This window comes from Ranitomeya imitator, chromosome 5, assembly GCF_032444005.1.
Source record: "Ranitomeya imitator isolate aRanImi1 chromosome 5, aRanImi1.pri, whole genome shotgun sequence".
NCBI lineage: Eukaryota > Metazoa > Chordata > Amphibia > Anura > Dendrobatidae > Ranitomeya > Ranitomeya imitator.
Genome location: NC_091286.1, coordinates 233,483,136 through 233,496,926, shown reverse-complemented (window position 1 = coordinate 233,496,926; position 13,791 = coordinate 233,483,136). Strand labels below are relative to the sequence as shown.

Sequence of the window (13,791 nt, the reverse complement as noted above, 5' to 3'; positions counted from 1 at the left end):
CCAATGTGCCTATATAAATTTAGCAAATGATGCCATTCATTCAGCTGTTTGGAAGGGGTGCAGAGCGATGTATGCTCAGCAATCAGATATTAATATCATAATCTAAGGATAGGCCATGAACATTATAATCGCCGGAAAAGTTGTTAAATCATTCCTATTTATTGTATGCAATTTTCAGAATAGAAAGCTCTGTTAACTTGGTTAATGATAGGTACAAAAAAAAAAATATAGTAGACAATCATGTTTTTTTCTTTTTTTTTTTTTTACACATGGCTTACAACTTTACATTTTCCTAGCTAAAAATAGTGCACGCATGTTCTCAAGTGTAAACCACGCACAACAATATCTGTGCCAGCTAACAGCCTTGAGATGTCATCCAGTTTACAAGGATTTTTCTAAAGGGTGAAATAATACTGTAACTTTTTACACTTGCCATGTTTTTTGTGGCCCGTTTTTGCGGGCTGTATTGTCATAATGTTCACGGTCTGCCGCAAAAACGGGCCGCAAAAATCTTGCGGATTGCCAGTTTTCTGGTTTCGAATAGAAGGGAAAAAGTAGGGGGGAAAAAAAACAACGTTCCGCAAATATGGTCTTCACAGTGAACCGCAAAAAACAAGCTTCTGTTTTTGCTGCGCCATTGATTTTCAATGGGGGCCGTGTCAGTAAGCCGTGAAAAATATCGAGCAGGCTCGATATTTTTTCATGGCTGTAAATAAGGCCCTCACAGCCATATGGCGTACGGCGTTCCGACAAATTTTTGTGGTCGGTTTTTGCGGTCCCATAGAAATCTATTGGGGCCACAAAAACACGGCAAGTGTAAAAGAAGCCTAAGATGCCATTCCAAATATGTATGATAGGTGTATTTTGCTGTAATAAAGTTAATATTGAAAAAAAAAGTTCATGCATCCCGGTGTCGTTACTGGGAGAGTAAGGCTATGTGTTCACAGTTTTTGATGTTTTTGCAGCGTTTTTTCCGAGTGGAAATGGGCCAAAAACAATATGGAATCCTTCAGTGCATTTTTTTCTGCAGCATGTAAATTCTTTGTGCGCTTCTGCAGCGTTTTTCACCCATTGACTTCAATTGAGTCAGACAAATCCACATAAAAAACGCAGGTATAAAAAGGTTTGCGAATTTGTTGAGTTTTTGTTTTGCATTTTACCAGCTTCCTGTGGTGCTTCTCACACTGTCATCTGTGTGACAACGTGTGAAACACCAATGCAGGTGGTTCTTAGCAGTAACGCAACCGACGGTAAGACTGTTGGTCAGAGCGCTGCGATATCATGCTGTCAGATGTCAGGGTGACCCCGCAGCTGTGACCCACTGCAGTGACCTGCGGTAAAAAGCTTACCGCAGGTTAGCAGGCGTGGGCTGATGAGACTACGCCTTTGCTCAGCTGAAAAAAAAAAAAAAATTACATACACATTCACATAAAAATAAAAACCCATTATACTCACCTAACACCAAATCCCCAATGCCCGCATCTCCTAGAAATGTAAAGTAATAAACCACCGTATTCTGAACTTTCCACAGTAGTCCACGTAATCCCGAGTGTCCCATGTCGATCTCACATGTAGAACAGCGATGTGACTGCTCTACCCGGCCACCGGCGAAACACTGAAGGAGTGATTACCTCCTGTCAGTGTATCACTGAGCTGCCGTGAGAGTTCATAAACTCCAGTGCTCTCACTTATGACACTGCTGCGTGACAACTTTCTCACACAGCAGTGGTGCAGTAAGGGAGATCACCGGAGCTGATGAACTCCAGTGAACTCTCACGGCAGCTCAGTGATACACTGCAGGAGCGATTATCTCCTGTCAGTGCATCGCCGGCTGTCTTTGATAGCAGTCACATCAGTGACTACTCTCAAAGTAATCAGGATCATCGTTGGACATTATGGATTACCTTCTCTGCGGAAAGATGAGGTATATTGTGGTTTATTATTTTATTTTTGTTGCAGGAGACGTTGGCTTTGGTGGATTAGGCGTTCGGCGAGTAAGGTTTAATTAAGATTCATTAACTGAGTCTGTGTCATTATTTCAAATGAAAGGACTTTATTCTGGTTGTATGTGCTTTTATACAATATCTCTATGGGGTTACTAATGGATAGGGGTCTTATAGACGCCTCTCCATTACTAACCTGTGAGCTTGAGGTCACCTGACAATACAAATGTGACATCAACCCCACAAATATGAACTCCACTTGCCACCGCTACTGGGCAAGTGGGAAGAGCGAGGTTAAGCGCCAAAGTTGGCGCATCTTATAGATGCGCCTTTTCTGGGGCGGTTGAGTGCTGATGTTTTTAGTATGTGAGGGGCCCCTTCTCCTAAGCTATTAATATCAGCCCGCATTTGTCTGCCTAGCCTTTGCTGGTTTGATTTTATAGAGGGACTTTTTTCTAGGCCCCCTGTAAACTAGCCAGTAAAGGCTAAGCAAACAGCTGTGAGCAGATAATAGCATGGGAACCTTTATGGCTATTAGCTCCTTCCCAGAATATTAACATCAGCCCTTAGTCGTCGGCTTACCCGGGAGCCTACACAATTTTTTTTCTTTAAAACTAACAGTTGCTGGCGGGTTACAGCCTATGTACGTTCATTCTGTTAAGGCTCCTATATAGGCTGGTGACAATGTGTTTGGGTTTATGTTTACTTATCGGCTTAGTGATGAAGATGTTGGGCTGACACCTTTTCATTACTAAGCTAGGTGTCAATGACAGCTACTGACATCCATAATCCAATTTCCCTGATGCCACTGCATCAGCACGAAAAAAGTGGTGTTGAACCAAGAAATTACATTAAAAAAAAAATTGTGAAGTATCTTTAGTTTTCTCAAAAAAGCATTCATTGCAAAAACATGAGGTTTTTTCTGCCAAGACATGCAGAAACCTTGCAGAAATTTCTGCATGCAAATACTCAACGTGTGCACATAGCCTTAGCAAGATTTGAATGTTATTACATTACTTCTGTTGCTGTGTTTCATGTCCTTTCCCCCCCAATTTATGGATGCTTGAGTACATACTGCTTACATTAAAACCTTGTACTCTATTGTAGTGTATACGGAACAAGTCTGATAGACATTTTGTGCTTTTTGTGCTATTTCAACACATACACCTGACATAAATATGCCACATTGTAGTTTCTTGCTACAACTTTGTATAAGGCTTAAGCATAAAACACTGGAAGAATTATTGCCACTTGCAATATCTCGCCGTAGGCCCCCGTACATGACGCCAAGAGAAGTATTAGCTGCCAACTGTCACCAACTTTCAAGGGCAAAATCATGTTTTATTGATTTGGCCCTGGAAAACTTTGTTTTGAACTGTATGTGCAATGTATTCTGTGCACATTCACTAAAGCAATGTTAACTGAGCAGCTCATTGTGGATAATAAAGCAACTAAAAATGGAACAACCAAAACAAAATGCATATTAGGCTGGAGTCACACACAACGAAAAAAAAAAAATTTGTCCGTTTTTCACGGACGAGAATCACAGAAATGATTCATGAACAGTAATCCGTGTGCAGTGCAGGATGCAATTTTTTTTGCTGAGCGTCAGTGCACAGGACGGAGAAGACACAGCGGCGGGCGGCGGTGGAACGGGGAGCAGGTGAATATAGCAAGTGCCGGGGCTGAGCGACGAGAGGAGAGTATGTGATTTTTTTAATCGCAGCAACAGCATATGGGGCAAATATCTGTATGGAGTATCTTATGGGGCCATGTGCAGCATTATATGGGGCAATTATCTGTATGGAGCATCTTATGGGTCCATGTGCAGCAATATATGGGGCAATTATCTGTATGGAGCATCTTATGGGTCCATGTGCAGCACTATATGGGGCAATTATCTGTATGGGGCTATGTGCAGCATTATATGGGACAAGTATCTCTGGAGCATCTTATGGGGCCATAATCCACATTTGTGGAGCATTATACGGGGCAAATGTGTCTATGGAGCATCTTATGGGGCCATAATCAGCATTTGTGCAGCATTATATGGGGCATATTTTAATATGGAGTATATTATGGAGCCCATCAAACTGTATGGAGCATTATATGGGGCGTATTTTGTATGGAGCATCTAATGGGGCCATCATGAACTGTATGGAGCATTATATGGGGCTCCTGATTCAAAATTGATATTCAAAAACACAACCTACTGATGTCTCAATTAATTTACTTTTATTGGTATATATTTTTATTTTTTAAATTTGCCAGTAGCTGCTGCATTTTCCACCCAAGGATATATACTCGAGTCATTAAGTTTTCCCGTTTTTTGTGGCAAAATTAGGGGGGGTCGGCTTATATTCGAGTATATACACGTATTTAGCTAGCCTATGTTAATTGAAATGTACAAAAAAGCAAATTTACAAAAAAGCATAATGCTCACCAGTGAAATATTGCAGCATACATGTTTTTTTTTCTTTTTTTTTTTTACTTTGAGGTCAAGTCCAAGGAGCTACAAGCAGGTCCTGTCATATTTGCAGTTTGCCAAAATAATCAACCTGAGAAATCACATGTACGTGTGAACTTGGTCTAAAGCGTAGTCAAATGAGCTCATGAAAGAGTCTGATTTTTTCAGCCAGAATACTGATGATTGCCATCCTTGTGCCCGTGTTATCCGTTTGTGTGGCATTCGTGTTTATAAATTAAAATTTTAAAATGTACATGATCAAATAGTTTCCTAGGTTAAAAATGGCAATGCATTTGGAAAAAAATCAGACTTTACTTAGGATCTTTTATTATTATTATGGACCTGAAGACTTGTGTAAGCGAGTTTCACCAGAGATACAGAAGAGCATGGTGTACATGGTCCATGTCGAAAAAATTTTTTATTGGAAAGTTAGGTTGGCGTCACACCCAACGTATAAGAATACGGTCCGTTTTTTACTGCAGAGATACGCAGAAATGTTCATGAACAGTGATCTGTATTTTATCCGTATTCAGTGCGAGGATGCGATTTTTTCTCCATCCGTATCCGTGTGTCATCCGTATGGCACCTGTACGGTGAGATTTTCTCTCCGGGATGCAAAATGGACATATAATTGATCCATGATCTCAAATATTCGTGAATATATATATATATATATATATATATTATATATTATATTTCATATAGCGCTAGATAGCAGAAACACCGGATTACGTACCGGTAATGCTCTTTTATAGAGCCACGACAGCACCCACTGAGAGAGGGGATCCGCCCCTAGGAACAGGCAACCCTACGGAGAGATAAAATGGGCGGTCCCCCTCGCTCCCACAGTTTGGGTTACAGAGATTGCGAGGAACCGCCCACCAGTTTTAGTAGACAATTCTTTATCATCATTCATTATAATTTAACTATGTATAAGTACAAGAATCCACCACCCTTAACAGTGCTCATATGTACACTAATATATGTAAATGGGAGGGAAGTGAAGGGGTGCTGTCGTGGCTCTATAAAAGAGCATTACCGGTACGTAATCCGGTGTTTTCTCTTCGCCACGACAGCACCCACTGAGAGACTTTCAGAGATAGTTATTTGGGGGGGGATTATCGTATTAAGGACTGATCTACCGAAACACAAGTCAGTGGAGGCAGATAGATCTAATCTATAGTGACTATAGAAGGTAGAAGGAGAGGACCAGGTTGCGGCCTTACATATGAGTTCTATAGGAACCTGTTGTGGATTCTGTTTTTGGGCTCCCTCTGGTGGTTACAGATGGTACTGGGTGACTTGTGTTCTCTGCGGTCTCTGGTGTCCACCTGTTCTATCAGGATATGGGAGTTTCCTATTTAACCTGGCTTTCTTGTCATTTCCTCGCCGACGATCAATGTAATCAGTGTGTCTTGCTACCTCTGCTTTCCGCTTCTGTATTCATCAGGACAAGCTAAGTTTTTGATTTTCCTGTTCCACGTTTTGCTTTATTTTTGTTTTAGTCCAGCTTGCAGTTATGTGATTCCTTGTTGCTGGTTGCTCTAGTGGGCTGATATTACTCCTCATGTTCCATGAGTTGGCACATGAGTTCAGGTAATTTCAGGATGGTTTTTTGTAGGGTTTTTCGCTGACCGCGCAGTTCACTTTTGTATCCTCTGCTATCTAGTTTTAGCGGGCCTCATTTTGCTGAATCTGTTTTCATTACTACGTATGTGCTTTCCTCTCATTTCACGGTCATTACATGTGGGGGGCTGCTATTTCTGTGGGGTGTTTCTCTGGAGGCAAGAGAGGTCTTTGTTTCTTCTAATAGGGGAAGCTAGTCCTTCGGCTGGCGCGAGACGTCTAGAATCATCGTAGGCACGTTCCCCGGCTGCTGCTAGTGTTGTGGGTTAGGTTCAGGATCGCGGTCAGCTCAGTTTCCATCACCCTAGAGCTTGTTCTGTTTTTTGTGTGCTTGTCCTTTTGTGATCCCCTGCCATTGGGATCATGACAGGAACCTCTGCTCGTTCAGCCCAGGATGATGCTATCGCCCGGGTGGAATGTGCCTTCACAGTCTCAGGTGGATTCTCCCCTTTAGATGAATAGGCCAGGTATATCGCCTCCCGAATCCATCGGGATAGTGTGCCTTTTGTAACACCAGATCCTTTCCTTTGACCCTGGAAGGAAACAAAGAGAGCCCTGCTCTTCCTCCAGGCGCTAGTCCTATCCAGATAAGTTATTATAACCCTTCTCACATCTAAAGTATGGTACTTCTCTTCTTCCTGGTCTGTAGGATTATTATAGAAAGAAGGAAGAAGGATCTCTTGAGACCTATGGAATTTTGTACACATTTTAGGTAGGTAGGAAGGGTCTGTTTTCAGGACAATTCTATCAGGAAATATTGACATAAAGGGAGGATCTACTGATAGCGCCTGTATGTCACCTACTCTTCTTGCCGATACTAACGCGACAAGAAGAACGGTCTTAAGTGAAATATATTTAATGTGAGCTAAGTCTAGAGGCTCAAATGGATGACCTGTTAAGGCTTCCAGGACCAAATTAATATCCCAAGGAGGCATCTGCGGAATCTGAACTGGCTCTGATCTCTGGCAAGCTGAAATAAATCTAGCTATCCATCTATTACCCGCAACATTGTGACTATACAAGGCCCCTAGAGCAGAAACTTGTACTTTCAGAGTATTAACTGAAAGACCTAGGTCACGTCCTTTTTGAAGAAATTCTAGAATAGTGGAGACGGGAATTTCACTAGATAACGCCGATGGATAGAGATTTAGAAATTTCTTCCAAACTCTCACATATATGTCAGTAGTGGATCTTTTTCTACTTGTTAACAAGGTATTAATTACACTATCGGAGAAGCCTCTTACTTTTAACAGCTGCCTCTCAAATTCCAGGCTGTCAACCTTAGTCCCTTCACATGAGGGTGGTTGAAGGGCCCCTGGGAAAGAAGATCCTGATCCTCCGGGAGGATCCACGGATCCGAGATGGACATGGCTCTGAGCAGGGAAAACCATGGTCTTTTTGGCCAAAATGGGGCAATCAGGATTATATTTGCCCGGTCCTCCCTTATCTTCCTGATTACTGTTGGTAGAAGAATCAGAGGAGGAAAAGCGTATGCTTTCTGAAATGTCCAAGGAGTCTGAAGGGTATCGAGAATGTCGGGATTGTCGGCCCGGAACATTGAAGCGAATCTTTTTAGTTGTCGGTTTTGTCTTGTGGCAAAGAGATCTATCTCGGGTGTACCCCATTTCATGGTTATCATTTTGAAAATTTGATGATTTAGGACCCACTCTCCTTGGTGGAGGGTATGACAACTGAGGAAGTCTGCTCTTGAGTTGTCCACTCCTCTGACATGTAGCGCTGACAGGGACAGAAGATGTTCTTCGGCTATGGTTAGAATGTCTTCGGTTATAGACATGAGCGTTCCTGATCTTGTTCCTCCTTGATGATTGATATAGGCGACTGAGGTCATGTTGTCGGACAGAATTCTGGTATGTGTCCCGTGTAGCTGCGGAAGGAATTCACATAGAGCATGATAGATAGCTTTTAGCTCTCTTATATTAGAAGAGTCGTCTGACTTCGTGACTGACCATAATCCTTGGACTAAATGGTCTTTTAAATGTGCGCCCCAGCCAGTAGGACTGGCATCAGTATATATTATATTTGAGGGTTTAACTACCCAGGGGACTCCACTGACCAGGTTTTTTTGTATCTAGCCACCATATCAGAGATTGGATTACATTATTAGAAAGGGAAATTTTAATATTTAAATGACCATGAGATTTTTCTTCTTCATGTAAAATTGCATACTGTAAATGCCTCGAGTGAAATTGGGCCCATGGAACCGCTGAAATACATGACGTGAAGGAGCCAAGAAGGGACATGCCTTCTCTCAAAGAAATTAGGGGTTTATCTATTACTGACTTAACTTTATTCCTGACCGTTATCGGTTTATTTTCCGGAAGGAAACATTTCTGGCTTGTAGAATCTAATATAATCCCTAGGAAAATTTGCCGAGTTGTTGGGATAAGTCTAGATTTCTCCCAGTTTATTATCCAACCCAATTTTTGCAGAGATGCTATCATATCACACAACCGTTGTTGACATTGCGAAGGAGAATTTCCTACTACTAAGATGTCATCTAAGTAGGGAATTACGAGAGTGTCTTTTAGTCTTAGATATGACATTACCTCCGCCATTAGTTTAGTGAATACTCTTGGGGCTATAGATAGCCCAAAAGGCATTGCAGTATACTGAAAGTGTCGGACACACCCATTCAATACAAATCGCTACCCGTAGATATTGTTGATGCTCTGCATAAATAGGTAGATGGTAATACGCATCTTTAAGGTCGAGAACTGTCATAAAGCAATAGGGAAACAGGAGTTTAATGGTGGACCGGATAGATTCCATCTTAAAGGTTTGATTTTCTAGGTAGATGTTTAATTTTTTAAGATTAATAATAGTTCTGAATGTTCCATCTGGTTTTGGAATCAAAAATAACGGGGAATAGAATCCCTTTCCCTCCTGTAGGAATGGAACCTCCACCAAGACTCCCTTAGCTAGGAGATTTATTACCTCCTGCTCCAATGCCTCTTGTTGTAACTGAGACTTTAATGAAGTGAATAGAAATGAGTCCGGAGGGACTCGGGAAAATTTTAATTGTAACCCAGAGGCAATAAGGTTATTTGCCCAAATATTTGCAGTTATGGCCCGCCATTCATTAGCGAAGGAGGACAATCTGCCTCCCACAGGTAGATCTGTCCTAACGGGGTTTTTCTTCAAACTTGAAAGGGCGCTTCCCAAAGAACGCACCCTTTTGTTTTGTGTCTCTTGTGGCCCAGCGATCCTGGTTCTTAAACTCCTTCCTTTTATTAAATGCGGGCTTTCGGAACGCTCTCCTATAAAATGGAACGTAATTATTACTATTTGGAAAGCCTTTCTTCCTTTCCCCTGCTTTAGTTAAGATCTCATCCAGTTTGGTACCAAACAGGTACTCACCCTGACATGGAAGGCTGCATAACTTAGACTTGGTCTGAGGGTCACCTTTCCAGCCCTTAAAGCCATAGGGCCCTACGTGCTGCATTGGTTAATCCTGCCGACTTGGCTGCCAGGCGTATAGAGTCGGCAGATGAGTCCGCTAGAAAGGCTGTGGCACCTCTAATTAGGGGTATAGAGGACAATAATTTCTCTCGAGATAGACCTCCTTTCAGCCCTTCTTCCAAGTCACTCAGCCAAACAATCATGGATCTTGCGGTGCATGTGGCTGAGATTGCCGGTTTAAAGGCCCCTGCCGAAGTCTCCCATGCTCTTTTAAGGAGCGAATCGGCTTTGCGATCTAGAGGATCTTGTAACGAGCCTGAATCCTCTACAGGCAGTAAGGATTTCTTTGATGTAGACGCCACAGCTGCGTCTACTTTTGGGGCTTTTGACCATGTTGTGAATTCTTCATCATTAAAGGGGTAGCGTCTCTTTGAGGATGGTGGTAACCCCCTCTGCCCCTGGCTTTCCCACTCTTTTTTTATCAGACTTTTTACTGCCGTTATTACCGGAAAAGAGGGTCTCTTCTTTTCGGATAGGCCAGCAAACATAATGTCTTGCTGTGTTTTAGGGACTTTAAGATCTTCTATGCCCATGGTATTGCAAACTGATCTCACCAGATTGTCAATGCTATCTGTGGGGAGCACGTATCCTGATCCTCATCTGAGGATATCTCCTGCTGCGATCTATCTGAGTTTGCTTCCTCTAACTCAGACGGCTGATCGGATACAGGTGAAACGTATCCTCTTTTCTCCTTAATACGTGGCTCTCTGTCAACGCTTTGTAGGGCTCGTAATTCTTCCCTAATCATGGCCCTTATATCCTCTGATTTAACTGAGGCTTCCTCACGTAACGTTGATTTTATACATGAATCACATAGCCTTTTAGTGTAACTATCCGGAAGGGGCTGGATACATAACGCACACTGCTTGTGTTTCGCTTTTTCTTTCCTTTTTGCCTATTATAAAGGGAGAGGGACAATAATCAGACTAGTGGGGTAGATGCACACTCACCCAGAAGCTGACCGATCAGGTACCGGCTGAGGAGGAGACACAGATGCAGGTGGCTTCCTTTTGGACGATCCGCTCTGCCTAGAGCGGCTGCTGCTGCTGGCATGGCTGCGAGGGGTGACGGTGGTAACCTCTAGAGAAGGTACCGCAGGCTCTCTTGCAGAATCCATTCTGGACGCCGGGATGCAGCGCCGCCATGTTCTTCCTGTTGAACCCGGAAGTGCTAACTACTTCCGGGTCGCGGCCATATTGGATACTCCGGCGCTGTTACCGGCTTCAGCGCCGGCGTCGTCTCACTCCTCCGCACCCCGGAAGCTTACCAGCACTTCCGGAGGCATACACTGGGCTCCACACCGCACAGGCGTCCACCGAGGACGGCGCGACGCTACCACCTGGTGCTTGCCCCGCAGACCGCCGGACATCTGCCGCGAACCGGCCCCCCCACGACCCGGTCTCGCGACGTCTGCCAGCAGAGGGGGGGGGAAACTGAATCAGCACCCCCGACGCTGCATCCAGCCCTGGAGCCCTTGCCGTCCTCACAGGTAAACTGCGCAAGCGGCGTCCAGGCTGGGAATCCTCTTCTCCGTGGATCTTCCCGTAGGAACAGGAAACCAAAACTGTGGGAGCGAGGGGGACCGCCCCTTTTATCTCTCCATAGGGTTTCCTGTTCCTAGGGGCGGATCCCCTCTCTCAGTGGGTGCTGTCGTGGCGAAGAGAAAAAGCCGGTAATTCAATGGTTTACATACTGTAAACTATTTCATATCCATTAGATCTTTACATATCCCTCACTAATAATGTTAGAAGTGTTTGTGTGTAAAACTTGGGAGCTGTAGGTGTTAAATTTAAAGGGTTAATTCACGGAAAAAAAATGGCGTGGGCTCCCGCACAATTTTCTCCGCCAGAGAGGGAAAGCCAGTGACTGAGGGCAGACATTAATAGCCGAGAGAGGAACCGTGGTTATTGCACCCTCCCGGCTAAAAACATCTGCCCCCAGCCACCCCAGAAAAGGCGCATCTGTAAGATGCGCCTATTCTGGCTCTTAGCCACTCTCTTCCCACTGCCCTGTGGCATTGGCATATGGGGTAATAAGGGGTTAATGTCACCTTGCTATTGTAAGGTGACATTAAGCCTGTTAATAAAGGAGAGGAGTCAATAAGACACCTATCCATTATTAATCCAATAGTAGGAAATGGTTAAAAATACACACATTAAGAATAAAGTATTTCCATTTCTTACTATTGGATTAATAATGGAGAGGTGTCTTATTTACACCTCTCCATTATTAACCAGGCTTAATGTCATGCTATGCCAATGCCACAGGGCAGTGGGAAGGGAGAGGCTAAGTGCCAGAATAGACGCATCTTACAGATGCGCCTTTTTTGGGGTGGCTGTGGGCAGATGTTTTTAGCCAGGGGGGCCAATAACCATGGCCCCTTTCTAGGCTATTAATATTTGCCCTCAGTCACTTGCTTTCCCTCTCTGGCTGAGAAAATTGCGCGAGAGCCCACACCAGTTTTTTCCGTGAATTAACCCTTTATTTTAACACCTACAGCTCCCAAATTTTACACACAAACACTTCTAACATTATTAGTGAGGGATATGTAAAATTCTAACGGATATGAAATGGTGTAATGTATTTAAACCATGTCTCATATCCTGTCGGGTTCGGTAAGGATTTAGCAAAAGCCGACAATTGAATTACCGGCTTTTATGCTATCCTGAGATTATATATATATATATATATATATATATATATACACATACACACACACACACACCCCCAAGAACAGTGAACAAAGCAGAGGTTTCTTTTTTTTTTCCTTATAACAAACTTCAGCCTAGGCACAAAAGTTTTCTAAAAGGGAGAACCTCTTTAAGTGGTGAAATTCAAGTACACACAATAAATATATGCAAATATTCTATGCAGTCATACAATCCATGAAAGCAGACTTCAGGATTACAAATTCAGACCCATGTGCATGTCCACGACTGCACAGTGTGTGCAGCATTTATACTTGACTGCGGACCTAATTAGGTAAAGAAGCACAGGAATGTCTGTAGCCATAGTCCAAACCACCATGTCCAACAAACAATACGACAGCAAAGCACAGTAAGGCCGGAGTCACACTAGACCGTAATACGGACGAGTGCTATGCGATAAAAAATAAAATAAATAAATTAAAAAAAAAAAAAAAAAAAAAAAATCGCATAGCACTCGGACCAATGTTAATCTATGGGGCAGCTCCTATCATCCGTTGTTTTCTCGGCCGTATATATGCGAGAGAAAAATTGCAGCATGCTGCGATTGTCACCGTATATCGTCCGAGAATCGCCAATGCAAGTCTATGGGTGCACCGGTGTCCTTTAGAACAGGGGTCCCCAACTCCAGTCCTCAAGGCCCACCAACATGTCATGTTTTCAGGATTTCCTTAGTCTTGCCCAGGTAATAATTGCATCACCTGTGCAATGCAAAGGAAATCCTGAAAACATGACCTGTTGGTGGGCCTTGAGGACTGGAGTTGGGGACCCCTGCTTTAGAAAAGCCAGTAATTCAGTGCGGTTTACAGTAAAATCACACTGGCAGGTTAGAATAGAATTTATATACATAATTGTCTAAGGGGTACTTCCGTCTGTCTGTCCTTCTGTCACGGTTATTCATTCGCTGATTGGTCTCGGCAGCTGCCTGTCATGGCTGCCGCGACCAATCAGCGACGGTCACAGTCCGATTAGTCCCTCCCCTACTCCCCTGCACTCACTGCCCGGCGCCCGCTCCGTAATTCTCGCCACTCACCGCTCACACAGGGTTAATGGCAGCGGTAACGGCCCGCGGTGTAACGCACTCCGTTACCGCTGCTATTAACTCTGTGTGTCCCCAACTATTTACTATTGATGCTGCCTATGCAGCATCAATAGTAAAAATGTCATGTTAAAAATAATTTAAAAAAAAAACAAAAAACCTGCTATACTCACCCTCTGCCGCCTTTCCCGCTCCTCTGGATGCTCCCGGGACCGCGCCATTGCAAGCGCCAGCTTCCGGTGAGGTCCCGTCCCAGGGCTGGTGTGCGACAAGGACCTGCCGTGACGTCACGGTCATGTGACCGCGACCACGACGTCATCATAGGTCCTGCTCACACCAGCCCTGGGAGCGGAAGCTGGCGCTTGCAATGGAGCGGTCCCGGGAGCGTCCAGAGGAGCGGAAAAGGCAGCGGAGGGTGAGTATAGCAGGACTTCCAACGGGCCTTCGGAAGGTGAGTATATGTTTATTTGTTTTTTAAGTCTGTATACTACGTGGCTCTGTGCTGGACAATATACTACGTGGCTGGGCAAT

At 43.8% G+C, this 13,791-nt stretch overlaps 2 protein-coding genes across 3 annotated transcripts in view; both read right to left on the bottom strand.

Annotated features, from left to right (window-relative positions):
- Nucleotides 1-13,791, bottom strand: part of MAP3K5 (mitogen-activated protein kinase kinase kinase 5) — a 295,259-nt gene that overhangs the window by 243,833 nt on the left and 37,635 nt on the right. The window lies entirely within an intron of this gene.
- On the bottom strand, nucleotides 5,256-8,322 carry LOC138637366 (uncharacterized). The gene is made up of 2 exons (XM_069725963.1): nucleotides 6,411-8,322; nucleotides 5,256-5,655 (listed from the first exon to the last, which is right to left on the bottom strand). Exons 1-2 carry the CDS (start codon nucleotides 7,659-7,661, stop codon nucleotides 5,446-5,448), a joined length of 1,461 nt encoding a protein of 486 aa, XP_069582064.1. The 5' UTR covers nucleotides 7,662-8,322; the 3' UTR covers nucleotides 5,256-5,445.